Below are 25,893 nucleotides of genomic sequence, written 5' to 3'. Positions count from 1 at the left end.
TTATTTTCTTTTATGTATCATAATACAACTTTTCATTATCTACTTACTTACTTTTGCAGATTTCAAGTATTACCATGCCCACTCATCTGTTGCCTGTAACATCTTGCAACACGACATAGGAGCGTCTAAAAGTTTTGTTCAACATAAAAATGCACAGATATTCTTGCTGCTATCAAAAGTTAAATATATATTTTTGTGGCTGGCTTTGTGGAGGTCTGCCAAGGGGGCCCTTTGGGTCTGGAGGCCCCACTGACTATAAGAGGCTGCAAGGCTGTCTGCTATGCCACTGGTAGTACTCTGAGGACAAATCCAGGAACAACTCCTCCAATCACCTCATATTTTGTCTTATATTCCAGTTGCTAGGTCAAAAAATTGCATACTTTTTGGCAGGGTTTTTCTCTCATAAAGCCATACTGGCGGCTGTTTCCATCCATCCTTTATTCAACCTGCTATATCCTAACTACAGGGTCATGGGGGTCTGCTGGAGCCAGTCCAAGCCAACGCAGGGCGCAAGGCAGGAAACAAACTGAGCAGGGTGCCAGCCCACTGCAGGGCGCGCACGCGCACACACACACACACACCAAGCACACATTAGGGACAATTTAGAATCACCAATGCACCTAACCTGCATGTCTTTGGACTGTGGGAGGAAACCCACACAGACACGGGGAGAACATGCAAACTCCATGCAGGGATAACCCGGGAAGCGAACCCAGCAGCGCTACCCACTACGCCACCATGCCTCCCCTGGCTGTTGGTTGATATATTATTTTCATACAAGTACAGTTAGCGCTTTAATTTATTTCTGATTTATAGTTATTAAGTCTTCTTGGTCTGTCATTACTGGGATTCGTTTTATCTCCCTTTTTATGGTTTGGTGTCACAGTGGCATCTTCCCAGTCATCAGATATGCTTAGTAAAGATTTATAAATAATATTTCTAATTTTGTTTTTCAACAGTACGGTTAAAAACTTATCATCCCTGGAATTTTTATAAATGTTTAATCACAAAGGTCTTAAAGCAAATTTCAGCTTTTTATTTTAAAATCTGTTGATTTAACTTTTTTTTACTTTAGCTGGAAGAATTTCATTAATGTATTTTTTTACAAATACTTAGGTATTTAGTTTTCTGTTTCCTGAGTATTTTTGGCATTTTTTTATCTTTTGCATTTCAGAGCACTTGTATAATTTCTTGTATTGCTTTCTGTGAAAGTAATACTAGAAAAAAAATGTTTTCTGTTTGTTTTATATTGTAAAGTAGTTCTTTTTTGTTTCCTTTTAACCCTTCAAATACTTTTCCGAACCGTTCCTGTATTCTGCAGTATTTTCTCCATGCCAAAATATTTTTTTTCACTTTCAGTATTCAAATTGTCTTATGTTTTTATTATTTATTTATTTATTAATTTATTTACAGGTATTTGCATTTTTGAGAATGATGTTAATTTGGTGCATGCCCAAAACATATGGCCAATGAGGCTGGAACTTGATTGCAACGTTTACAGGTTGGATCTTGCCTGGAAACATTTTGAACAATTTTAAATTAGACAGATCTGCTCGATTTAAATAATTTTAAGTTGAATAATTGTATGCTTTGCGCATATGGAGCTCGAGTGAATTTTGTGCATGCTACCTTCCACTCCTTTTCTGAGATGTTGAGTGAGTGATCCTTTTCCCACTGTACTCTTGGATCTTTGAAAGGGAGGGACTGTAAAATGTTTTTATGTATTAAGGGGATGCTGTCCGAGTCCTCAAGACTGATCAGTATTTTTTCCAGCATAGAGATAGGTGGGAGGTGAGGAAAATTGGGCAGGTTTTGTTTAACAAAGTTTCTAATTTGAAGGTAGTGAAAGAAATGTGGTGTTGGAAAGTTAAATTTGGCGTGTAATTGTTCGTAGGATGCAAAAACGTTGTCTATGTACAGATCTGTAAGCGATTTAATCCCAAATGTTTTCCAGACATTAAAATGTGCATACATTTGAGAGGGTGGAAAAAGGTGGTTCTTGTGCAGAGCTGCCACAGATAAAAGCTTCTTTATCTTAAAATATTTCCTACATTGGTTCCATAATCTGAGTGAGTGAAGCACAATTGGGTTGTTAGTATATTGGCGATGACTTGTACTTATTGGGGGTACAAAGCAAGGAATATAAAGAAGTACTAGAGGATTTTATTTCAATTCAGGACCAAATCTGTTTATGTTCATCTGCAGGTATTTGTGTAAATGTCCAGGTTTTTATAGCTTGTATGTTTGTTAGGTAGAACCATGCCACTTTCCGCCTTGGGTCTTTGTAGGGTCTGTCTTTGGATATGTGGCTGTTTTGAATTCCAAATAAATTAGGTTATCGTTGAATCTAATTTCTTAAAAAATGATTTATTTGTTGTATATTTGGATGTTTTTAAACAAAAAAAGAAGCTTAGGAAGGATATTCATCTTAACAATGTTAATTCTTTCAGCTAAAGTGAGATGAAGGGTAGACCATCTATGCACCTTTTGCTTAATTTTTTTCCATACAGACAGCAACATTTTGTTGATAAAGAGCTTTATGTTTACTTGTGATGTTTTCCCCTAGGTATTTAAACTGATCTGCAAGGATAAAAGGGAAGGTGTCCAATCTAATATTGTATGCTTGAGAATTCACTTGAAAGAGCACACTTTTATTCAAATTAATTCTGAGACCAGAAATCTTTTGAAATTCTGTTAGGACTGTAGACACAGTATTTTGTGGATCTGATATATACAGTACCATGTCATCTGCATATAGAGAGGTTTTCTGTTCAAGTCCTTCTCTGATAATTCCCTTTATCTCATAAGCATTTCGATAGTGAACTGCCAGTGGTTCAATGGCGATTATAAAAAGCAGTGGTGACCAGGTGCATCCTTGTCTAGTACCACATCCTAGTTAAAGTAGTCAGAATTAATGTTGTTAATACAAACTGAAGCTGCTGGACTGGTATACAGTAGTTTGATCCTTGCACAAATGTTTGGGCCAAACCCAAATTATGTACTGTAGTGAAAAGGTAGTTCCATTCAACCATATCAAATGCTTTTTCTGCATCCAACAATAATATCTCCGGGGTATTATATATGGGTAAATATATTGTATTAAACAGGCGTAGAATATTGGAAGCTAAGTGTCTGCCTTTAATAAATCCAGTTTGGCCTTGTGATAGTACCAAAGGAAGCACTTACTCAGTCCTTCTAGCTAAGACTTTTGAGAGTATCTTAACATCATTATTCAGAAGTGAAATTGGTCTGTATGATGCATATTGTAATAATAAGTTCTTATTTTGTTTAGGAAAGATGGTAATTAATGCTTGGTGAAAAGTTTGAGGCAGAATTTGATTGTCTGTAAATGTTGCTAATAAAAGGGGAGCTAGCTTAGTTGAGAATTTGTTTTATACAATTCGGCAGGGTAGCTATCAGGGCCTGCTGCTTTCCCACTCTGAAGTGAGTTTATAGCATCTAGTAATTCTGATAGTGCCAGAGGTTTATTCATTTCTTCAGCACTGAGAGTGTCTATTTGTGGTATCTGTAATGCATCCAGAAATGTATTAGATTCTGTCCTGTCTTTAAACTTAGTAGAATATAAGGACTTAGAGTAGTCTCTAAATGTCTGCATTATATTTTTATGATCAATGATTTTGTCTCTGTCTGTGTTGGTGATTGCTGGGATTGCATTGCGAACTTCCTGCTTGTGGATTTGTTGAGCTAAGATCTTATTAGCTTTCTCTCCATGTTCATAGTAGTGATGTCTTGATTTAAAAATAAGTTGTTCAGTTTATTTAGTTGTTAAGAGGTTGAGTTCTGAATGCTGTGCCTGTCTTTTCCTATGAAGTGCCTCTCTTGGACACCTGGTATGTTCTTGACAAATTCTAGTAATTTCGCTGATTAGCTCTGATACCTTCCTGGTTTCTAATTTATTTCTGTGGGAAAGATATGAGATAATCTGTCCTCTTGAGAAAGCTTTCAGGATTCCCCAGAATATTCCTGCAGAAACCTCTGAGGATTTATCTCTTTAAAAAATGATTTGCTTGGATATAATTTCTGTACAGTTCTCGTCTGCTAATAAAAGTGGGTTAAGATGTCATCTGCGAGGTGAGTAGGTGGGCATAATGATTCTTGCTCCAAGATCAAAGGGGCATGGTCAGAGATTACAACAGTGTCATACTTGCAAGATTTAATCGTAGACAAGAAATTGTTATCTACAAAGAAAAAATCAATTCTTCATAAGCACTGATGCAGTTGTGAGTAGAAGGAATATGCTTTTGAGTTTGGGTTTAGAAATCTTCTGGGGTCTGGGAAGTTGTGATCATTTACAAACTATGTAATTGTCTTTGCAGTGTTATATGTCATCACCTCTGTGACAAGAGACCTATCTATGTCTGGATTTAAAACAGAATTGGTCTCCATCAATTATACTTTTACTAGGCTGACCCGCCTTTTAAGTTGACCACTTCTTAAGGCAATTCAATATACAGTGGTGTGAAAAACTATTTGCCCCCTTCCTGATTTCTTATTCTTTTGCATGTTTGTCACACAAAATGTTTCTGATCATCAAACACATTTAACCATTAGTCAAATATAACACAAGTAAACACAAAATGCAGTTTTTAAATGATGGTTTTTATTATTTAGGGAGAAAAAATCCAAACCTACATGGCCCTGTGTGAAAAAGTAATTGCCCCCTTGTTAAAAAATAACCTAACTGTGGTGTATCACACCTGAGTTCAATTTCCGTAGCCACCCCCAGGCCTGATTACTGCCACACCTGTTTCAATCAAGAAATCACTTAAATAGGAGCTGCCTGACACAGAGAAGTAGACCAAAAGCACCTCAAAAGCTAGACATCATGCCAAGATCCAAAGAAATTCAGGAACAAATGAGAACAGAAGTAATTGAGATCTATATCTCAATAGATTAGAGAGAGCTTGCTCTCTTTCTCTCCCCCCTTGTCCCCCCCATTTTGCGTCCCGACTTGAGGCTGGACCACACTTTACATAGTCCCAGTCCTCTGACATACCTAGAGACAGAGCACGTCCAAAACGAAACAAGACCCCCAGCAGTGGTGTATAAGGATTAAAATAGAGATATCTATTGACAATACAGTCCAAATACTATTAGCATAAAATATCACCTTAACCGTGTTGAGATAGTAAACCCTGGGAATGATGTTAAACAGTAGCCCTGGATAAGCATAGTAAGCCCTAATACAATAAACCAAGGGTATGATGTTAAACAATCTCAATTAAAAAAAAAAATTTAAACATACATGCATATAAGCTGTAACACTAGATGGCGCTATACCAGCGCTTACCCCAACACACAGACACAGACAACACGTTTTAAAAGCACCAAGAAGTTGTTTCATTTCTTTTGTTTAAATAAATCGTGCCCAAAGCACCACCACCACAATAAACAAATAAACACAGTAAAATTTCATTCATGAAATCTTTCCTCCACACCTACCAGAAAGCTCTGTCCTCTACCTCCCAACTCCAGCTTGCTTGCTTGGTCTTCAGTAGTACTTTTATAAAGTTTAACCTGGAAGTGCTTACATTCTTCCGTCCTTGTGACTTGCCAGCATTTCCAGGTCAGATGGAGGACTTGAGAGATTTTCTTCAGCCCAGAAGCACTTTAGTATTTCTTAGCGCTTTTTCTCCTTCCCCCATAGAAGTAAAAATGTAGAGCTTCCCATGAATGTCCACTTTCATTTTGGAGGAATACAAGTGGCTGTATCTGATTTCGGCTTTCTGTAAGTGCTGTTTAACACTAGAATTACCAAGCTTACGAAAAAATTCATAAATCTGATCACACCTCTCCATCAGTGTCTTTTGTCTTGTAAATGTGTTAACCTCGGTCCTGTGGCCCCCTGTGACTGGAGGTTTTTGTTCCAACCAGATTCCTAATCGGTGACAACACCTGATAGCACTGATCTCATTTAATTGGCTGGTATTATTTTTCCTTTATTCTACATTCAGAAAAGCACAGCAGCATGATTTTTACATTTAGAAACATTTAGAAATATTTCTGCTTTTGCTATAGATTTAAATGCTTAACTTTGTTGATTTCATTATATTTTGCCCTTTCTCTGTGCAGTTTTTCCCCTTCATTGTATCTTATTAATGACAATTTTAGCTGCAAGTACTTTGGCATCAGACCCACTAATTAGTAAATAATGGATTAATTAAACAATTAGAACACCTAGAAAAGTAGAATGAAAATATTGTTAAAAAGAAAAAAATACATTATTCCCTATAACAGCTTGGTATACTTTATTATATATATATATATATATATATATATATATATATATATATATATATATATATATATAGTAGTAGTATAGGCGCCTGACCTCACACAGATAGACGAGGAGGCACCTATAACAACACAAAGACTTTTATTGTTTCTTCAGCCGTAGGACATGTCTTCTCCATGCCACACAGCCCAAACATAGTCCCAAAGCACAATAAACACAACCAACAGTCCTCCTTCTCTTCCACCACTCCTCCTCCTCCTGACCCTGGCTCCTCGAGTGGTGGTGGCTGGCCCTTTTTATAACCCACCTGGAAGTGTTCCAGGTGCTTGACCACCTGGTCCTAATTGCACCTCCGGGCGGCCATCCGAGCCCCTAACCAGTCTGTGGAGAACTCCATCTCCCATGGAGCCCTGCGGGTGGTTGGGGAATCACCAACAGCAATGGAGGCTGCCACCAAGCGTCCCGGGGGAGGTACTGGAGTGCCCATGGTGGCTCCCCCAGAACATAAGCAGCAGGGGCGTCCCTGCCGGACATGGGACCCGGCTGTCCTTGACTATTATTTATTTATTTATTTATTTATTTATTTATTTATTAGTGCTGGGCAGTATGACCAAAACTCTGTATCACGGTATTTTTCAAAATTATACTGGTTTCACGGTATTCAACGGTATTTTTTTCCCATGCATGAGTGGATGTTAATCACATTTTCCACTGCAATTACTGCAGTAGACTGGCTAAGAATAAACTATTCCACTGTCATGAGTTTTGTATATTGTACAAAAAAAACATTTTAATGTGCACACAAGTATTAATACAGGTTTGCATGGCCCCATAAAGTGATAGTTTTCAAGAGGCTAGCACTAATGAAGAGAAGGAATCACATTGCATGACAGTTGCAGTCAAAATATAGAACCTTTTTATTGAAGAAATTTTGCAAACAACTTAGACAAAAATTTTGACAACATATTTTCAACCATCCAAAGAGGCATTTAGACTTAGTAAAATATCCAGAGGTGCTTGTCAAAAGTTGTATTGCACTGAACATGTCTTAGAAAAGGAATAAATAGTAAATATTTTTTGTAAACCAACTACACTTTCTGTTAATGTTAACAATCTCTGTCCACTGACACGTTAAAGTGACTTTTTAAACAACTTTCCCATGATTTAAACTGCATAATATTTAAACTAATAAATAACAATAAAATAAATAATAGTGCAATTTCCAGTAATAATACTATTACTTCAAGACTTCAAGCCCAGGTGCATTACACAGTATTCACCAAATAAAACTAAAATAAAACAAGTGCAACTTGGTGATGACATCTTTACCAACTGAACCATCATTTAGTCAAATTGCATTAATATGGTCCTTCAAGCTAAGCTATATACATAAATAATAAAACTGAAACTTGCATTTATGATACGATTTGTGGTATAGCCCTACGGAATTCATATTAGGGCCACGGTGAAGAAAAAAAAATACGACCACAGGGATGAAAAAAAAAAACTATATGTCGAGAATAAAATCAACATGTTGACTTTATTTTTGACATTTCCTCTCTAATCTTGACGCTTATGTCGAGATTAAAGTTGACATTTCCACTTTATTCTCATAGTTTATTTTAAAGTAGAATGTTGTAAACTAAACTTCATCCTAAAATCAATGTTTAATTTACTAGATTTTGTCAAACCCCATGAAATGCTTTGTGTTAAGTGTTCCCTGAACCAGTTGTTAATCACTATGCATTTCTTAAACTGACTTCCTCTACACTAAGAGGAGGCACAGGCAGTGATCACCGCACATAATACATTCACTTCATGATATTCCTGCTCTCTGAAAATTCAGAATGCTAAGAAATATACTTGATATCATTTTCAGGATGAAATGCATTAAAGCAGGTATTAAACATGCACGGTAGTGTGGCGGTAGTGCTGGTACGAGCAATACATACACTTGCAGGGTCAATATAGCATAACAAAACCCCACATCCTATATGACTTTGAAAGGAAACTGAAGCACACCGAGTAAACCCACCAGAAAAACATGCAAATTCAAGGCATGAAACACCCGAGACCCCCTTGCTGCGAGTCAGCAGTGCAACCTCCTCGCCACTGTGCCCCCCACATGATTAATACATGCTTTAATGCATTTCATCATGAAAATTATATCAAGTATTTTATCTTAGCATTCTAAATGTTTAGGGAGCAGGAATATCATGAAATTAATGTATTCTGTGTGCTGCCTCCTCTTAGTGCAAGAGGAAGTCAGTTTAAGAAGCACGTAGCGATTAACAAGGCTCAGGGAACACTTAACGCAAAGCATTTAATGTGCTACATGACATGACGGGGTTTGAGAAAATCTAGTAAATTAAATATTCATTTTAAGATGAAGTTTAGTTTACGATTTTCTACTTTAATGACCAATTACGAGAATAAAGTCAACATATCAACTTTGATCTTGACATAAACGGCGAGAATGAAGTAGAAATGTCGAGAATAAAGTGAACATGTCGACTTTATTCTCGTCATAAGCGTTGAGAATAAAGTCAACATGTTGGCACACTATTACACAGTACCGAGGTACATTACACAGTATTTAAAAAAAAAAAAAAGTACAACTTGGCTTGCAGTATTATCCAGTAGTATAGAAACAGTATTCACAGATTTGAACATAATGGTCAACATCCGACATTTTAAAACCAAAGTATCTCCAGGCAACAGATGTGACTCCTTTTTTTCGGCAAAAGTTCTTCTGTGTCATTATGCTCAACTTTATCGTCTGCTACAGCTTCAGTTTCGGAATGTTCTCTGTCCATTTTCACCACACAATACCTCCACTACCGCATGTACTCCGTTGCACACATGTGTAGCAGTGAAAAGTCCCCCCTTAAACAGTTTCCCGCTGCATCCACGTTACGAATGTTGTTTAGGCAATGTAAGCCAGTGTTGCAGTATAAGAAAAATCCATATCATAACAAAAATAAAAGACAGCTTTTGGTATGAACCGGTATACAGCCCAGCTATATATATATATATATATATATATATATATATATATATATATATATATATATATATATATATATATATATATATATATATATATACACATACACAATACAGTTTATTTTTATATAGCCCAAAATCACACAGGAAGTGCCGCAATAGGCTTTAACGGACCCTGCCTCTTGACAGCCCCCCAACCTTGACTCTCTGAGAAGACAAGGAAAAACTCCCAAAAAAAAACCTTGTAGGGAAAATGGAAGAAACCTTGGGAAAGGCAGTTCAAAGGGAATCCCCTTTAGCTCTAGTCCGGATATGCTAAACTGAAGTAGTGAGTCTTCAGCCGTGATTTAAAGGCTGAGACCGAAGGGGCATCTCTTATAGAAGCAGGAAGACCATTCCACAGTTTAGGGGCCCTGTAACTAAAAGCTCGACCTCCCACTGTTATTTTATTAATCCTTGGAATCCTAAGCAGACCGGCATCTTGAGATCTTAATGTGCTCAGGTTTGTAAGTCATGATAAGTTCAGACAAGTAAGCCGGACCTTGGCCATTTAATGCTTTATATGTTAAAAGGAGTATTTTGAAATCTGCCCTAAACTTAACTGGGAGCCAGTGTAAGGATTTAAGAACTGGAGTTATGTGTTCATATTTTCTTGTTCTTGTAATAATTCTTGCAGCGCATTTTGGATTAACTGGAGGCTGTATAAAGAACAGTTTGAACAGCCAGTGAACACCGCATTGCAGTAGTCAATCCTACTAGAGATAAATGAAGGAATTAATTTCTCAGAATCCTGTTTATTTAGAATTTCCTAACATTTTTAAGATGGAAGAAACATGTTTTGGACGACTTTGTAATATGTGCTTTAAATGACATGCTAGAGTCAAAGATAACTCCTAGATTGGGGCTGATTCAGTAAAATTAATTGGGATTCCAACTGAGTTAAATGATGACAAAATATTGCTGTGATCAGCGTCATTCCCTCCAACAATTAACATCTCTGTTTTATCTGTATTTAAAGACAAGTAGTTCTCATTCATCCATTCCTTTAATTCACTAACACAACTAATTAAAGACAACATCGGAGAAACTTCATTTGATTTAAATGAAAGGTATAACTGGGTGTCATCTGCATACGAGTGAAAATTAACATTATGTTTCCTAATGAGAGATCCCAGTGGAAGCATGTAAAGTGAAAACAGTAAAGGTCCCAGTACTGAGCCCTGGGACACCATATTGAACTTCTGTGTATAATGATGGAGTACTGTCAGCACATTTCTGTACATATTGGAATCGATTTGATAAATAAGAACTAAACCAAGCGAGCACGGGCCTGTAAGCCCAACATCGTTTTCTAGCCTGTGCAGTAAAATAGAATGGTCAATGGTGTCAAATGCTGCACTTAAGTCCAACAACATAATTACAGTGGAGTTTCCTTCATCAGAGGATATCAGAATGTCATTTACAACCCGTGTTAGTGCGTTTCTGTACTATGACCAGTGCAAAACCAGACTGGAATTTCTCAAATAAATTGTAATGTGTAAGGTGTGACTGAAGCTGACTGGCACTACTTTTCTAGTATTTTAGAGAGAAATGGTAAATTTGAAATAGGCCTATAATTATTTAGTATGTGTGGGTCTAGGTCTGACTTTTTAAGTAAAGGTTTAATGACTGACACTTTTAGTGCATCAGGTACTGTGCCATGCAGTAATGAACTATTGATAATGGTTAAATAGGCTGCAAGAACATCCATTGCACTTTTTACTAGTTTTGTTGGCACTGGATCTAGGGAACAAGTAGTGGGCTTCATTTTAGTAATTAAAGTTAAGACTTCCTGCTCAGTTACAGGATTAAAATTATTAAAGTGCTGAATGCAATGTGAGACAGGGTCTGCTAAGCTAGTATTTGGTTTGTACTGTGATGCTGAGATCTGGGATCTTATATTTTTAATTTTCTCATTGAAGAAGTTCATAAAGTCTGTACTGCTAATATCTGTTGGTATTTTGCACTGTTGATCTGAATTCCCATTTGTTAATTTAGCCACTGTTCTAAACAGTACCCGAGGATTTTTATTATTGCTATCTATTAATGTAGAATAGTATTCTGAGCAGCTTTAAAGAGGGCTTTTTTATATTTATTAACACTCTCTGTCCATGCAATTTGAAAGACATGTAGCTTTGTTGTTCTCCATCTGCTCCAGTTTTGACACTCTAATTTAAGAGCATGAGTGTTTTCATTAAACCAGGGAGAGTTTCTATGTGCTTTGATCACTTTTGTTTTAAGGGGAGCCACTGTGTCCAGAGCATCTCTCAAGGTCACATTATAATGTGATGTTAGCTGATCTAAATGGTTTTCCACAATTACACTCGACTTACTCAAGGTATCTATAAATTTTGAAGCAGAATTACAATCTAGATGTCACACTGTCTTTGTTTTAATCTGTGAGTGTGTTAGCAAGGGCAGGACTAAATCAAATGTAATTAAGAAGTGATCGGAAATAACTTCATTTAATGGAGTAATATTTAAATTTTGAATTTCAACTTTGTAAGTTATAATTAAATCTAATGTGTGGTTATGATTATGAGTTGGACCTTTGACAATCTGACAAAATCCTACTGAATTTAACAAATAAGTAAAACATTTGCTAAAAGTGTCAGTTTCCACATCAATGTGTACATTAAAATCCCCCATCAGTACTACGTGATCATAATTTATAGCCAAATCAGATAGAAGGTTGCTAAATTCAGTCATGAACAATGAATATGGCCCTGGTGGTCTGTAGACTAGCACTATAATTGTGTTGGAATCTGTTTTAATATTTAAAATGAATGCCTCAAAGGATGTAAAGTTGCCTAAATTTTTAGAAGTGATTTGCATTTTGTTACAATGAATTATTCCAAGGCCTCCTCCTCGACCAGAATCTCTAGACTTATGAAGGAACGAGTATCCATCTGGTGACAGTGTCACGTTTACTAAGCCAGGTTTCAGTGAGAGGACACAGATCAGATTTTGTACTTAATATAATATCATTTACCTAAACCGCTTTAGTGCCAAGAGAGTGAATGTTCAATAAACAGCATTTAAAACTGCATGGTTCTTTCTGAACTGGTGATATATTTTTTGTTTTAATTTGAAGTAAATTTCTATTACAGATGCCCCTGGTGGAGGGTCTGGTTTTATCCCTTGGTCTAATTATACACCTTATTTTTTGGTTATCAATTAATTTAAGGTTTGTATTAAGACTAAATTTACTGGATGCCCCACAACAGGGATTATGGGTAACAGCTTCAGGATAGTAACAAGACGGATAAACAGCCTGTGATTTAAGATTGCATGACTGCAGCCTGGAAGGTGCTCTAATCAGTCAACCAGGCAGTTTTGCTGCCATATTTTGGGATAATACATAAGATCCCCTACAGTTAGGATGAAGACCATCTCTTCTGAAAAATCCAGGCCTTTCCTAAATAAATATATAATATAATATATAATATAATATAATATATATATATATATATATATATATATATACACACTAGCAAAATACCTGCGCTTCACAGCGGCGAAGCACTGCTTTTAAATTTTTATTAAGAAGAAAAGTTAACCTTTTTAAACTGAGGGAAAATATACCAATAATTATTTGTTAAGGATCTCTTTGTATACCATATTGTCAGTTCAGCACTCCGGTTGTAATATGACCAAGCTGTGCGAGTTTACTCTTGAGCATGCAACATATAGTTGGCCATGTGAAAAGGAATCTTGCCTCAAATCAATGGCAACCTTTTGTAGGGTCCGTCCCTGAGACTTATTAAGTGTCATCGCGCAGCAGAGCCTTACTGGAAATTGGAGGCATTTAAATTGAAATGGGAGATCAGAGGGTATAACAGGGATGCGAGGAATAAAAACTGTCTCCCCTGAGCAACTGCCAGTAAAAATAGCGGCCTCAATTAGGTTCTTTTGCTGACATGTGACCTGAAGTCTCGTGCCATTACAAAGTTTCGGTGACTGTAAGTTTTTCAGTAACATTATTGGTGTCCCAACCTTCAAAATTAGATTATGCTCAGGAATGCCTGGAGGATTCAGAGTGTGGAGAAACTCTAGCGAAACAGTGTCTATTAAGTTGTGGATTTTTGTGTAAGTATTTGGCGGCAGCGTCAGGAAGTTGTTTCCGCAAGACCACGTCAGCTGTGGAGCTCAGCTCGGAGCGACATGAAGTGAATGAAATGATGTGAATGGGAGGGGAGATGATGATGTGACTCCCCCACCCGCCTTAACTGTCCATCCCTCCACAAACACAGTCTCTTGGCATGACAAGCGCCAGCGGCAGCATGTCTATGAACTTAATTTAAAGTTAAGCTTTAAACCTTGCTTTCGTATTCGTTTGCATAAGCACAGTCCTTCACCCGCGAATATTTAGCGGCAGCCTGTCTGTTGGATTACTGCTGATGGACAGCCTTATATGGGCAGGCACTCAATTACGTGGGAGGCGTGATGATGCGGGGTACAACTCCACCTCACACGGCGACCGAGCTCCAGGCTATGGCCGTATATATGGATGTAAGTAGGTTCCAGTTATGACCATTACGCGTAGAATTTCGAAATGAAACCTGCCTAACTTTTGTAAGTAAAATGTAAGGAATGAGCCTACCAAATTTCAGCCTTCCACCTACATGGGAAGATGGAGAATTAGTGATGAGTCAGTCAGTCAGTGATGGGTTTGCCTTTTATTAGTGTGTATATGTGTGTGTGTATATATAATATAATTTTGTGAAAGGCACTATATAGCGCCCGACCCGGCACAGACTACGCAGAGGTATGTGTACAAAACCCACAGGCTTTTTATTTTGGTCTTTAACCATGGGGCACGTCTTCCCCGTGTCCCAGAGGCCCAACACAGTCCCAAAAGCACGTAATCACAATAGCAACAACTCTTCCATCTTGCACCACCACTCCTCTCAGGCAACCTCATTCTCTTCCTCCCGATTCTGGCCCCTTACTTGTGGAGGCTGGCTCGTTTTATACCCCACCCGGAAGTGTTCCAGGTGCTTGAACACCTGGTCCCAATTGTACCTCCGGGTGGGGCTGATGACTCGTCCAGCCGGGTTCTTGAGTCTTGGCAGCACCCCCTAGCGGCCACCCCATCTCCCAACCAGGCTGTGGAGGACTTCATGTCCCATGGAGCCACGCGGGAGAGTGGGAAATGAACATTGGCCAGGGAGGCTGCCACCTAACGTCCCGGGGTAGGTATTGAGTTGTCCATGGTGGCTCCCCCGGAACATATGCAGCATGGGACCCGGCTGTCCATAATATATAAATACACTGTGTGCACAATTATTAGGCAAGTGAGTATTTTGACCATATCATCATTTTTAATGCGTATATTCCAACTCCAAGCTGTATTAACTTGAATGCTTATTGGATTTAAGCACGTCAGGTGATGTGTATTTGTGTAATGAGGGAGGGTGTGGCCTAAGGAGATCAACACCCTATATCAAGGTGTGCAGAATTATTAGGCAGCTAGTTTTCCTCAGGCAAAATGGGCCAAAAAAGAGATTTAACTGACTCTGAAAAGTCAAAAATTGTAAAAAGTCTTTCAGAGGGATGCAGCACTTTTGGAATTGCTAAGATATTGGTGTGTGATCACAGAACCATCAAACATTTTGTTGCAAATAGTCAACAGGGTCGCAAGAAACGTGTTGAGAACAAAAGATGCAAATTAGCTGCCAAAGATTTGAGAAGAATCAAACGTGAAGCTACCAGGAACCCATTATCCTCCAGTACTTTCATATTCCAGAGCTGCAACCTACCTGGAGTGCCCAGAAGTACAAGGTGTTCAGTGCTCAAAGACATGGCCAAGGTAAGGAGGGCTGAAACCCAACCACCACTGAACAAGAAACATAAGTTGAAACGTCAAAACTGGGCCAAGAAATATCTGAAGACAGATTTTTTTTCAAAGGTTTTATGGACAGATGAGATGAGAGTGACTCTTGATGGACCTGTGGATCAGTAATGGGCACAGAGCTCCACTCCAACGTGGAGGTGGGGTACTGGTATGAGCTGGTATTTTTAAAGATGAGCTAGTTGGACCTTTTTGCATTGAAGATGAACTCAAAATCAACTCCCAAACCTACTGCCAGTTTTTCGAAGACACTTTCTTCAAACAGTGATACAGGAAAAAGACCATGATTTTTATGCAGGCCAATGCTCCATCACTTGCATCGAAGTTCTCCACTGTGTGGCCAGCCAGTAAAGGCCTTAAAGATGAAGGAATAATGACATGGCCCCCTTCCTCATCTGACCTAAACCCTATCGAGAACTTGTGGGCACTTCTTAAACACTAGATTTACGGGGGAGAAAAACAAAACACCTCTCTGAAGAGTGTCTGGGAGGCTGTAGTCACTGCTCCACAAAAAGCTGATCGTCAACAGATCAAGAAACTGACAGACTCCATGAATGGAAAGGCTTATGACTGTTATTGGAAAGAAGGGTGGCTATATTGGTAATTGATTGATTGATTTATTTTTTTTTAAATGTCAGAGATGTTTATTTGTAAATTTTGAGGTGTTTGTTTATTATTCTCACTATAACAGATGAAAATAAACAAGTGAGATGGGAAAATTTTCATTTTCCTTTAGTTGCATAATAAATCTGCACACTAATAGTTGCCTAATAATTGTGCGCACATATGTATTCCCCTGATGATGTTCACACTCACATTTCCGTTGTGAAACATTCAGGTTTCAGGTTTATTAACATTTTGGATTGACTGATAGCACTGTGTTTGTTCCATATTAAAATTAATCCTCAAAAATACAACTTGCCTAATAATTCTGCACTCCCTGTATATATATATTTTATATATACTGCTCAAAAGAATTAAAGGAACACTTTTTAATCAGCGTATAGCATAAAGTCAATGAAACTTATGGGATATTAATCTGTAGCAGAGGGGGTTGTTAATCAGTTTCAGCTGCTGTGGTGTTAATGAAATTAACAACAGATGCACTAGAGGGGCAACAATGAGATGACCCCCAAAACAGGAATGGTTTAACAGGTGGAGGCCACTGACATTTTTCCCTCCTCATCTTCTGACTGTTTCTTCACTAGTTTTGCATTTGGCTACAGTCAGTGTCACTACTGGTAGCATGAGGCGATACCTGGACCCTACAGAGGTTGCACAGGTAGTCCAACTTCTCCAGGATGGCACATCAATACGTGTCATTGCCAGAAGGTTTGCTGTGTCTCCCTGCACAGTCTCAAGGGCATGGAGGAGATTCTAGGAGACAAGCAGTTACTCTAGGAGAGCTGGAGAGGGCCATAGAAGGTCCATAACCCATCAGCAGGACCAGTATCTGCTCCTTTGGGCAAGGAGGAACAGGATGAGCACTGCCAGAGCCCTACAAAATGACCTCCAGCAGGCCACTGGTGTGAATGTCTCTGACCAAACAACCAGAAAGACTTCATGAGGGTGACCCAATGGCCCCATGTCCTCTAATGGGCCCTGAGCTCACTGCCCAGCAGCATGCAGCTCGATTGGCATTCGCCATAGAATACCAAAATTGGCAGATGCACCACTGGTGCCCTGTGCTTTTTACAGATGAGAGCAGGTTCACCCTGAGCACGTGACAGAAGTGAAAGGGTCTGGAGAAGCCATGGAGAACATTATGCTGCCTGTAACATCATTCAGCATGAGCAGTTTGGTGGTGGGTTAATGATTGTCTGGGGAGGCATATCCATGGAGGGTCACACAGACCGCTACAGGCTTGACAAAGGCACCTTGGCTGCCATTAGGTATCAGGATGAAATCCTTGGACCCATTGTCAGACCCTATGCTGGTACAGTGGCTCCTGGTGCACGACAATTCCTGGCCTCATGTGGTGAGAGTATGCAGGCAGTTCCTGGAGGATGAAGGAATTGATACCATTGACTGGCCACCACACTTTTCTGACCTAAATCCAATAGAACACCTCTGGGACATTATGTTTTGGTCCATCCAATGCCACCAGGTTGCACCTCAGACTGTCCAGGAGCTCAGTGATGCCCTGGTCCAGATCTGGGAGGAGATCCCCACAACACCATCTGTCATCTAATTAGAAGCATGCACCGATGTTGTCAGGCATGTATACAAGAACACAGGGGCCATACAAAGTGCTGCGTACAATTTTGAGTTGCTGCAATTACATTTTGGCAAAATGGACTAGCCTGCCACATAATTTTTCACTCTGATTTTTGGGGCGTCTTTGAATTCAGGGCTCTGTAGGTTGATCATTTTCATTTCCATCAAGCGATGTGGCATCCTTTCGTTCCTAACACATTACCCAGTCTATATCAGTATAGATATCCAGGAGGATTTCTTTTTCCCATTAAGATCTGATGTGTTTTCAAAGTGTTCCTTTAATTTTTTATAAATATATATATATATATATATATATATATATATATATATATATATATATATATATATATATATATATATATATTATATACAACCAAACTTAGTTTTCTAATTTCTATATTGTTCCTGAAACACAGAACTTGGGAAATAACACATCACTTATTTAGCCCAGGAGTCCAATTAAAAACAGAAGCTGGCTAGAACAAAAACCTGCAGTGATGTATTTGAGCCCTGTATGTGATAAGCTGCTGCTACCTTGGTGTCTGATTTGAAGTCCCCTCCAATTATTTTAGAGTATAGTCCAGCTACGAATTTCCCTGGGTTTCGACTTTGACGATTCTCAGGGATACCTTCGATTCTAATATTATTCCTTCTACATCCATCTTCCAGTGCAGCAAGTCTGTGTCTGAGTACTTTGCATTTAGAATTTGTAGCTGTTGCTTTTCTGTCAGTGGTAGATGCCAGTTGTTCAGCTATTTCAATTTGAGTCGTAAACGTTTGCTTAACATCTTCAAACTGAGTGCCAAGTACTTTGTTTTCCTATATTTGTTCCTCAGTTTTTTCTAGCATACCTTTTAAAGGCTTCCTCAAAGCGATTTTTTTTAAACGTTCTTCCTGGTGTTTAATATCCTGAAGCAGCTTCTCCTTTGTCTTGTGTATGTCCTTTTATTTCCTCCCTTATATCATTTATTTCTTTCTTTAAATCATTCTTGAGCTTCTTTATGTTTTGAGCGGTGGCCATTGTGGCGATCATTACATTCAGTACAGACAGATCAGAATTCTCCGTGCTGCGTGGGTGAAGTGGCAAACCCAGTTAAAGTCGATGTTCTCAGCTCACGAGGAGTAGATGACAACGTGGGAGGCAAGGCCATATTCAGTTTCAATGAATCTTCTGGAATCAACAAGCTTTCGTGACCTGACTCACTAGCACTTGCAGTCCCACTTTCGCTCTCGGCTGGAGATGATGCAGCAGCGCCAGATCCCAGGAAATCTGTGCTTTTGTCTGTCTGTTCCAGGTCAGTCAGATCATACCTTGAGCTTGGACTTGATGCCTTTCTAGGCTTGGATGAAGGTTTAGCTTTCTTTTCTGTTTCTTTCTGAGCCCCTTTCCTGCCGTTTGTGTTTATATATGCTTTCATATACTGTAATGGAAATCCCTTGGGTTGAGTAAATATAGGATACTTCGGGATGATAAAAAATTAGAGAAAAAATAAAACAGCTGCTAACAGAGGTCCACTTCAGATATCCATCTCCTGTAACGGACGAGACCAAACAATCTCCAAATTGTCTTATGTTTTTAACTATGTCTTTACTTATACATTTATATAAATATATGTATATAGTAACATTTTTGTTTCCCCGATCTACATTTTCCAGGAGTTTCTCTTTTAAAGTATTTTAAAGTATTTTGCTCATTGTAGATTCTTGTTGTGGTGTACATTAGAGTCTTTTGACAGATGGTTTCACATTTAACCCGCTGTGACCTCTGTTGCTGAAAGGATCAATTACATCTTCTCTGACTGAATTATTACAACAGTTGTGGTCTACATAACTATTACTCCATGATAGACTTATTTAAGATCTTGTGAGGAAATAGAAATTTGCCATGATGATTATATCAAAATGAATACGCCAGCTAGTTAAAGCTACCAAACTGGCAGCTAATTTCACTCAGACTGTTCTTTCTTGAAAAATATGTTGTGCTGTAAGGGCTCGTTTATACTTCACGCTCAAAACGCCTATGCGCCCACATCATGGCTGCCACGTGTTCCCAGCGTTCATTTGATGTGTCCTCTGGACAGGTCCTCAGAAATTAACGCAGTGCAAGTGCAAGTTGCTGTACCAGCAAAAAGTTGGGGGGCGTAGTGTGCTAAAAGTCGGAATTGTCTCTCTTGTGCATGCGTGCGTGCGCGCCTGCCTGCCTGCCTGTGTCGTGTGTGTGTGTGTGTGTGTGTGTGTGTGTCTGTCTGTGCCTGTGCCTGCCTGTCTCTCTCTCGTGTGCGTGTGTGTGCGCGTGTGTGTCTGTCTGTCTGTGTCTCTCGCGCTCTTTCTCTCTTGCTGCACAGGGAGAGACTGAACACATGCGGAAATCATCGACGCGCATAAACCGAAAGGGAAACTGGCTCATTCGTATACATAGTGTGTGGTCGTGAACAGATGCAAAAGTTTGGCGAACTTTTTGGTCATAAAGCGATTTGTACGTGTTCAGAGACGTTCATGAACCGAGGTCCCACTGTATTAGGTTCGTTGTGTGTAAAATTATAACATAGTTTGACATTTAATAGGCTTTTTCTTAACACCTCACATTATCCGACATTTTCGCTTATCCAACGTTCTGCCGGCCTATTTATGTCGGATAAGCAAGACTCTACTGTATTTTAAAAGTCTCACATACCATCTTTTGTACCTTTTTTTTTTTTTTTGCAACTTCACAACAGCAACATAAATGTACAGCGCTGTATTTGAGCCACTGAGAAAAAAAATGAAGGACATGGTGAAAGCATGTATTTTGTAATTAAAGTGGAAATTTTGGCTTTAATCTCGAAATGTCCACATTAACCTCGTAGTTTACTTTATCATTTTAGCAGACCGTCGTAAACATCATCCCAGTTTTTAATCACTACAGCCAGCAGCAATAGATCAGCACACAAAACACATTAAATGTATGATATTCCAACTCTCTGCAAATTTAGAATCTTTAGATTTGTACTTGATATCATTTTCATGATGAAATGCATTAAAGTGTGTATGTTACATTTTAAAGATAAATTGTTAATTTTGTTTAAATAATGAATACTGTTAATAATTACATACATGGGGGTGACATGGTAGCAGAGCGGTAGCACCGCTGTCTCGCAGGGAGTCACTTCGCTGGTATTCCCTGCTTGGATTCCACACTGTGCTCCGGTTTCCTTCCAAAGATATGCAGATTTGGGGACTTGATGCTGCTAAAATGACTCCAGTGTATGTGTGTGCTTGTATTCACCTTGCGATGAGCTAAGGCCATGTCCAGGGATTGTTTCTGCCTCATGCCCAATGCTTGCTGGAACGGACACATCCCTGGATTGATGGATTTAATCATTAAACATCCTTTTCAGAGATATTGCAGTAATGTGTCATCGGAATTTAATGGGTGTTCCAGGCAATTCACAACATAGAGAAGCCAAACATGTTCTCACCATGATCCACTGCCACCTACTGGATTCCAGATTTACGTAGAGTACACGCACAAGTATAAACAGTAAAACGCTTGCATAGGAGGAGCGTCCGCTGCAGCATGCATCGCGTGAAGTATAAACCCGGCCAAAGACTATTCTTGTAAAGGTATTGTAATTTCACAATGCTGTTTTTGTGCAAACATTTTATAGGATCTTAAAGATGTACATGCATCACTAGACCATAGTTGCCTGGGTGATCTGTTTAGTTCCCTATCCAGGTTAAAGGATTAGTGTGAAAGTGGACATTGGCTTAATATTGCATGTTTCCACATAAAATACTAAGTTTAACTTTTTTTTTTCTTTTTTTAGATTTAACTCTGTTAAAAAAGATGACAATGAAGCCATGCCAAAAATTCAGTGTGTCTGACTGGAACACAAACAATCAGTTGCTTTGCAACACTGCAGAGAAGGAAAGAGCAATCTCCCATGATGTGCGTCAGGAGGCACGAATGTTACGCAATGAAACATTTATACAGGTAAAGTCAATTTTTAGAAACATAAAAAAGTATATTTGGAACTTACATTCAACAATAATGTGAACCTCTTTGTTCTTTTCAGACCAAATGGGATGAGCAAGATACCAGAACCAGGTTGACTAACAGATCTGAAGATATAAGAAGGTGGATAGATAATCTGGAAAAGGGCTTATGTGATGTGAACACAGAAATAGAAGCTCTAAAATTGGTGAGTATATAAGGTAAGGCTGATGTAGTAGTGAAAAAAAAATCAAGTTCAGATAAACTGTTACACATGTGATAAATGGCTTGTTCTGTGCAGGTGAAAGATGAAGCAGAGAGAGCAGTGGCTGCAACATCCATTCCTCTAGAAGTATCTAAGGAGTGTCTGACTATGCGTGATGGTCGTCGTAGTAATGATTTGGTGCGTGACCCAGTGGAGATTCAACTCCAGTGTGAAATGGAAACAAGTGGAAAAGCACAACAAGTCCTGCAGAAGAGTGTACAACAGATATTTGAACAGCTATGGTGAGCAGCTAATGGCTGATTATTATAATATGTTCAGTTAACAAAACGTACTGGTCACAACCCATTAATGTCCTGAACTTACAGTATGTCTGTTTTCAGCTTGCTACAGGAGGCCCGACAGCAACTTGAATTTGACTTGCAAAATAAGAAAGAGGCTCTAGATATTGATATGACCTGCCTAAATCTTGAGTTATTCTCTCCAGAGGTGTCACTTAAACCAAATTCTACACGTGTTCCTAGTGGGTGAGATGTCTTTTACTTGTTTCTCTGCACTGTTATGAGAGAGAGAGTCTCTGCTAATTTTCAACTTGGTATTTGAACATCTTTATTTAGATCAAAGTAATTTGCAATTGTAGGATATTTTTCACTGAGCAGAAACTCAGGGGGCTTACTGAAATGTACATCAATAACACAATAGCAGACCAACTTTATATGCATAGTCTGATTAATTCTGTTTTCATTCAGGGTCATCTACAAGGTAGCAGCCTGTATTTTACATATTACTTCAAGAACATAATTTCTTAAAGCATTTTGAATTCATGACCCATGGGCATGTGGCTACCACACCAGCCAGAGCAGGAGATGCCACTATACCACCATACCAGTAGTACTACCTATTATACTATACCTGCCATCGTATGAAAATTAGATAAATCTAAATTAAGTATTTTAGGAGTTATTCTATCCATAGCTTGCAGTGGACAAAATACTAGAACCAAAGCACAAACTACATTCTGACTTTAATAACAAATCTAGGCCTCTAGTAGCAATCCAAATACAGTGTATTATAATAATGCATTTTCTGCTAAATAAGACATTCCAATTACCAAGATAAATATTAAATGACTATTATTTTACTCATGACACCAACCCATATTAGCACTATATTATACTGTACTTGACTACATTTTTTCCATGATGTACTGTATTTAAAGGCAAAACAGAAAACTTCAGAGTGCCTACAAATTTGCGTAGAGGATTTACACAGCTACAGTGTTGGAAGGGTATTGGTCACTCTGAGAAAAGGAAGTAGAATGAGGTTACGTTTTTAGCAGAAATTTAAATTTGAAAATGGCTACATAGAAAACCATTTGTTTAAACAAATAAAAACTTATACAGTTGATACTGCATTAGGTAATATTTCCAAAAGTTCTACTTTGTTGTATACATTATATATTACAAAGTAAATTGGTAACTTTACCTTTAAAAAATATTGCATTCTAAATGTGAAAATTGAGTGATGGCTGCTAGGGGTTACTCAGCAATTCAGAAGACAAGACATCAATGTTACAGATATAAACCAGGTAGCTGGAAATCATTATTCAGCAGAAATTTGGAGGTTTCCTCCTAAATGATAAGATCCTTTTGGATATATAGGGGCTACAATACCCAAATAACATCAGTTTAGTCTCTTCCCCCCGCCCATCCACCACCACATTACCAGGAGCAGCCTTTGAAATACATTTCTTGTCTGTTTGTAGACTGACAGGAAACCGAGCAACCTTTATTGTAGTTGGACTTTTTCAATTTCTGTGTAGGGCTGTTAGTGGATTCTATTTCATTGAGTGCTTCTATAGGCACTTTCTGAGTGGAAATAAGCCTACAATGTCTTCCAGTGATTCCTCTTTGGCAGGTTCTCAGCAATACTGTTTTCTATGAACTGTCATAGTCTGTAGCTGTTTTGAAATATCTAAAATTAATTTTTACTAAAGTTGGCCTTGCTCTCTGTCTCTATGTGGCTTGTTGGGGTCGACTTGTTCTTAATCCTACTTTTTGTAAAAATTGATTTGTATGGAATGATTGCAATAAAATTAATAAAATTTCAAATAAAATAAAATTGATATTCATAGCTCTTCCAGGGAGGTACTGTATTTCCAAAACCTTCCCATAAATAGTTTTATTATTATTTTAACAGGTCCTTTCAGTGTGTAATTTTATTTTCAATTATGTCATTCTTTTCATAGGTCAACAACTCCACAGCAGTGGGAGCAGTTTAGTCACTACAACTTAAATCGAGCTTTAGAAGAAGTCAAAGCTTCTGTACATTTAAGGGAAGCCACAATGGTGTCCATAGCACAGGTAGTATGGAGCTTGTTTTTGTAGATTTCAAAAGGGTGCCCAAAACACTGTACCAGCTATTTACTCTTTTATTGTTTCACACAGGCTTCTAATGAACTTGAAGCTCAGCGTGTTGCTGCTAACTTTGCACTCCGGAAGCGTGAGCATGAGTTGAAAAGGGCATTGGATGAACTTTTATGGCAGCAGAAAAATGTAAGACAAATGTGGTTAAATGAAAATAGTTATTTGAATTAATTTGATGTGAGACACTTCTTTAATAAGGCTTCTGCTTAAGTAATAATTGAATTTATAGTTTTGTTGCCACATAAATCAAGATTTCTGGATTTGAATCCTGAGCCCTGTGACTGTCTGTATACCATTTGTATGTTCTTCCTCCATCTGTTTGAATTTCTCTTCCATGAACTCCATCTTTACTCCAACACCCAGAGACACATACTGTATGCGTCAAATTAATTGGTAATTGCCCTGCATGCTGTTATGCTAGAATGAGCTACACAATGAACTGGAGCCTAGTCCCTATGTGATTGGTTCTTGCCCTGCCCTTAATTCTGTCGGGATAGGTTCTTGCAGCCCATTACCATGAATTAGATCAAGCAGGATTGACAAGCTTACATTATAATTCATGAAAATGAAATATAATTAACTGGTTAAAGTAACTTTTATTTTTCAGTATAATGCAAAATTAATGTAGAAAAATTAAAATAGAGAAAGACTGACGCTTAACATAAAACTATAAGACATTTCATGAAAGAGCTAAATAGTTATACAAGGGTGTAGCAGTTAATGGCAATTTCCAGAGCATTTTGTTTTAAAGCATATATATTTTATTTTCCTCTCCATACATTTTTGAAATTACCTTTTACAATTATTGGTCTAGAACACAACATCTGTGTGACTTTTTCAGACTAAAACAGAGGTGGAAGAGATGGAAGCTGATGTGCGAGCTTTAGAAGAAGACCTCATGGCTAAAATGGCACCATTGAAATTAGCTCAAACCCGTTTGGAGACAAGAACTTACCGTCCTGGAGCAGATCTATGCAGAGATCAGGTAGGCATTTCAGAACCCACAGTAGATCTTCACATTGTCAAGAAACAAGATTCCTTGGAAGGCTAATATTCAAGGCTTAAAAAACAAAGGTGAATGTGTGCACTTCTGTTCAGTTAGATAATTTAGCTAGAAAAATGAGAAATGTCTAGCTGTTCACTTGATCAAAGTATGAAAAACCACAGGGGTAATTTAATCTTGTGTGGACTATAGTTTCAACCTGAGATTTGCCATGACCATGGCCTTCTGCTCTGCAATTAATGTATTAAATAATAAATAGGTTTGCTTTTCAGAGTAATTAAATAATAAGTTTGAGAGCTTATTTTCTTAATAGCAACTAAAATGAAGATAAAACCATTTGTAAAAAATTTGTCCAGGATCTGTTCTAGGTTAAGTTAGGCATTCAATTTTTAGGACAGAAGAGAAAGGCAGAATCTTTTTTTCAGAGCCATTAGACTCGAAGACCTTTTTCTTGATTACTTTATTATTATTATTGTGGCTATTCCATAGCGACTCCCAAGGTCTTCCATAAAACTGCTCAATACCCCAGCATAATCAGTGATTCTGTAGAGTTAGTAACGCAAATGTGAATGGTGAGTTTTACAGATGTCCTTTGATGGTAGGAAAAACATCACATATTTGTAAGCAGTTAGAGTAGGACCTTTTGAGTATTAGCTCATTCACCTACCCCAGCCAGGTTAACAGACTGTGTGCATCTTAGGTGATGGCTAGCTTGAAACATGATACCTAAAATAAAGATGTAATGAAAAGTAAATATTAAACTCACCTTGTTATACTTATTAATGAACAGAAGATGGAAGTGGCTGGCCTGCATTGTAGTAGAGAATTGGCAGAAATGGCTCAGGTGTGCACCCCAAAGGTGGAATGGGAAGACACTCCAGACCAGAGAGGCATAG

At 38.2% G+C, this 25,893-nt stretch overlaps 1 protein-coding gene across 3 annotated transcripts in view; it reads left to right on the top strand.

Annotated features, from left to right (window-relative positions):
• tekt2 (tektin 2 (testicular)) overlaps positions 1–25,893 on the top strand; it is a 56,945-nt gene that overhangs the window by 19,193 nt on the left and 11,859 nt on the right. For all 3 annotated transcript variants that reach the window (XM_039740465.1, XM_039740467.1, XM_039740466.1), the window contains exons 2-8: positions 21,179–21,345; positions 21,428–21,553; positions 21,647–21,852; positions 21,952–22,095; positions 23,817–23,931; positions 24,016–24,123; positions 24,836–24,979. In XM_039740465.1, coding sequence (XP_039596399.1) covers positions 21,179–21,345; positions 21,428–21,553; positions 21,647–21,852; positions 21,952–22,095; positions 23,817–23,931; positions 24,016–24,123; positions 24,836–24,979 — 1,010 coding nt within the window. The remainder of the gene's footprint in view (positions 1–21,178; positions 21,346–21,427; positions 21,554–21,646; positions 21,853–21,951; positions 22,096–23,816; positions 23,932–24,015; positions 24,124–24,835; positions 24,980–25,893) is intronic.

The sequence above is a fragment of the Polypterus senegalus genome, chromosome 17, assembly GCF_016835505.1.
Source record: "Polypterus senegalus isolate Bchr_013 chromosome 17, ASM1683550v1, whole genome shotgun sequence".
NCBI classification, from domain to species: Eukaryota; Metazoa; Chordata; class Cladistia; order Polypteriformes; family Polypteridae; genus Polypterus; species Polypterus senegalus.
The sequence above is the reverse complement of the archived record's forward strand: the minus strand, read 5'-3'. Positions and strand labels throughout refer to the sequence as shown.